Genomic DNA, 3,767 nt, shown 5'->3' on the forward strand with positions numbered 1-3,767 from the left:
AATGTTATGAATGATTGAAACGTAATCGTTTTTTGAGTTTTGCCTCGGAGATACCCAACCAAGGTCACCAAGACGATTAAAATCGATGATTTGATGAAAAAAATGGCCCCATCTTCGATGATGTTTCTAGCTCACAAACAAGGTAAATCAAGCTAAACAAGCCAAAATATGATCAATTTTGTTATAATTTGGTGATTTATTGGCTTATTTTCACGAAAAAACTGAGTTTTTGGCTTAAAAACATGCTTAAATGTTTAAAAAAGGCAAAAATAACCATTTTTTGGCTTGTTTTAGCGAAATTTCTGTGGAAATGTGCACATTGATATTTTTTTTCATTTAAACCACTCATATTTTAAACAAATATTCTATTTTTGCTTTTATTAAAAAAATGCGTCAATTTTGACATATTTTTCGGTTTGTTTTCACAAAAAAAACTGTTTTTTTTTTGCTCAAAAACATACGAAGAAAGCAAAAATACGACCATTTTCGACCTAATTTAGTGATTTTTCGGCTTGTTAGAGCAAAATTTCGAGAAAAAAAGATTGGTTTTTACAAAATCCTTTGATTTTTGGTCTGTTTTGATAAAATCTTGAGAAATATGTAAGTTTCTAGCTGAAAAATGATATAAATCTAAGAAAAGTGACAAAAATAAATTCATTTCCATTTAGTTTGGCAATTTTTCAACTTGTTTAAAACTAATTTCCCGAAGAAAGTGCGTTTTTGACTGAAAAGTGTGTTAAAACTATCGAAAAAGGCAAAAATAATGTCATTCATGGAATAAGTCATTGATTTTGCTGAAATCTTGTAAAAAAATATCAGTTTTTCCTATATACAGGATATTTTACATCGAAAAATAACACTAATGTGTCAAAAAACGATAGTTCTAATATACAGGGTGATATTAAAATCCAATAGTTCCTTTGAAACCACTGGATATTTTAATTTTTTATTAGTTTTATTTTTTAATGTAGAATATGTGGTTGCAATTTTTCGCAATATGAAGAAAACACACTGTGTATTTTCATAATAACTCAAAAAAATAAGAACGCTATTATAACAAAATTATGACATTTTATTTTGTTCAAAAAATTATTTCATATTTTTCATAAAAAGTGATTTTTTTATAATATTAAGAATTTTTTTCAAAATATGTCAGAATGATTCTGCTTTCGATTTTAACAGAACTTAATTAAGATTAAGTAAATAAAATGAAATTTAAAAAACTAAATTTGTCTATTAATTATGGTTTGACGAAATTAGTAAAAATGGCTTATTAATTACATTCTTTGATTATCTATAGTCTTAAACAAACGTATTTTCTTCTGCTTTTTAAAAAATTAAAGTTCATTATTTTTTAGAACATATAATACAACTTGGTTAATTTTGAGACTCTAGGGGAGTTTCTAGTCACCACAATTGGGTCAAATGTCACTAAAATGTTACTAAATACCCAATAAAGCTCCCAGAAAAGTTTCATTAAAATATCTCAAGGCTTTCTTGATTTAAACGAGGTGTTAAGTGTTAAAAGCACTTTTAGTCAATTTTGAGATATTCAAAGAGCTGTAGAAAAGCTTCTAGCCGACAGAAATTATTCAAATTTGGCTCAAATCTTCTCAAATAGTTGATAAACCCGTCGAAAAAATTTCATCACAATATTCCAAAGCCTACTTGATTTATTTAACACAGTGCTAAGTGCTAGACTTTTTGGGTGATTTGGTGGATGCAATTTTTTGCAATATAAAGAAAACACTCTGTATATTTTTATAATAACTCAAAAAAATAGAAACGCTATTATAGCATTTTATTTTGTTAAAAAATTGTGAGCATTCGTTTTTTGAAAAAATTTTTTTTAGGGAATTTTAGAGAATTGTAAAAAATTGCTAGTGTTTTAGTTTGATTTAAGAGGAGACAAAAATATTGATAATATTTTAATTGTTTGGCTAAAAACTTAACACAAATCAAATTTGAAGGGTTTTTAATAATGTTTTTATTCGACTCAAAATTGGTTTTAGAATGACTAAGAAAATGAATGAGAAAAAAGTTGGCAMGTGAAAATATCCAATGAATGTATTTTTTAAACGTCAAAAAATTTATAGAAATGTCAAAATCGACAAAAAATTGGCCAAAACGCGAATTCAAAAGGCTTTTTAGTCTATTTTAGCAATTCGAAATTAATTCTAGAGTAAAACTTGAACGATTTCTCGGATTGTTTGCCTAAAAATATTGGATCACATTGACACGTGAAAGTATCCAATGAATGTATTTTTCAAACGTCAAAGAAATTAGCCAAATGTCAAAATCGCCAAAAAWAGTCCCTTACTCAAACTGTGATCACTTTTCGTCAATTATCACATTGCGCAATCAATCTTTGAGTGTTTTTTGTTCATTACAAACAATAACAATGTTATGAATGATTGAAACGTAATCGTTTTTTGAGTTTTGCCTCGGAGATACCCAACCAAGGTCACCAAGACGATTAAAATCGATGATTTGATCATTGGCCCCACCTTCGATGATGTCTCCTTCCCTGAGAGTGATATGTCCGTCTTCCAGTGTGGTATAGGCCTCAACACAGACAACCATAGTCCCCGGAGTGGCCAAATAGGTGGTATCGGAGTTGGCGGTCCCAACTCCGGAACTGTCACTGATGATATCGCTCGTATCACCCAGACTCTTATCTGCAACACCCAGTGCAAGCACTGAGTCACATCAAATCATTTACAAAACGTGCAATTGTAATAATGAATGCATCGAATGGGGGTGCACATTGAGGCAGGCATGCAAGTTTTGAACAGACTTGTGTATAAGTAAATACCTGTGACGATGCTGGCAGTGTCAGTTTCGTGGCCTGGGGGCGCACTGCTGCTATCGCTTAGACTGGAACTGGCCGAACTGAAAGGGGCCGAGGAGCGGTCGCTGGGACAGGGACTTGGAGGTAGGGCTAAAGTGGTCATGGATGGGGCGCGGTTCAGCCATCCTAGAGCAGACCTACGCTTCGGATTATAGCTGGGTGGGCCGCGGTACGGGACTGAAATTCGGTTTTTAAAAAAACAACGCTAAATTGCTAGAAAGTGCGAAAAATAATCGATAAGACATCGATCACATGGTTGCATTTCACACACATAAAAAAGAGAAATTAAATTACTAAATTACCTCGGGTTGTTTTTTTTTTTTTTTTTTTTTTTGCTGGTCGTGGGATTGGAAACCGAACAAAAACCACTGGGGATTTTAACGGTTGAACCTTCTGGGAAACTACTCGACAGGCAAAAAATAAATTCGGGGAAAATCGGGTCAAAATACATAAAATGTCAAATTTTGTAATTTTTCCATTTTTTTCGAAATTCGAAAAAAATTCAAAAAATTTATAAAAATGTCAAAATCGACAAAAAATTGAACAAAACTCGAAATTTAAAGGTTTTTTAGTCTAGTTTTGCGATTTTTTAAGCGTCAAAAAAATTATACAAGTGTCAATTTTTTTAACACAAATCAAATTTTAAAGGTTTTTAACCTGYTTTTGCGACTTACATAATTTTAACGATTTGTCGGATAATTTGTCTAAAAATATTGAACTAAGATCATGAAATAAAGAAAAAAATTGGCAAGTGAAAGTATCCAATGAATGTATTTTTAAAACGTCAAAAAAATTATAAAAATGCCAAATCGACAAAAAATTCGACAAAACTCGAATTTTAAAGGTTTTTTTAGTATGTTTTTGCGATTCTCGATTGATTCTAAAGTGAAAATTTCACGATTTCTCGGATAATTTG

At 30.9% G+C, this 3,767-nt stretch overlaps 1 protein-coding gene across 12 annotated transcripts in view; it reads right to left on the reverse strand.

The window, feature by feature from the left end:
* LOC123005892 (SH3 and multiple ankyrin repeat domains protein 3) overlaps window positions 1-3,767 on the reverse strand; it is a 108,550-nt gene that overhangs the window by 12,464 nt on the left and 92,319 nt on the right. For 7 of the 12 annotated variants that reach the window (XM_044399935.1, XM_044399938.1, XM_044399936.1 and 4 more), the window contains 2 exons: window positions 2,816-3,028; window positions 2,508-2,699 (listed from right to left, as the gene is read on the reverse strand). In XM_044399935.1, the coding sequence (XP_044255870.1) occupies window positions 2,508-2,699; window positions 2,816-3,028 (405 nt within the window). The remainder of the gene's footprint in view (window positions 1-2,507; window positions 2,700-2,815; window positions 3,029-3,767) is intronic. The other 5 variants (XM_044399940.1, XM_044399939.1, XM_044399943.1 and 2 more) reach the window with 3 other exon arrangements.

The sequence above is a fragment of the Tribolium madens genome, unplaced genomic scaffold (genome assembly GCF_015345945.1).
Source record: "Tribolium madens isolate multiple individuals breed KSU strain unplaced genomic scaffold, Tmad_KSU_1.1 Scaffold_20;HRSCAF=117;Tcas5.2_LG4, whole genome shotgun sequence".
Lineage (NCBI taxonomy): Eukaryota > Metazoa > Arthropoda > Insecta > Coleoptera > Tenebrionidae > Tribolium > Tribolium madens.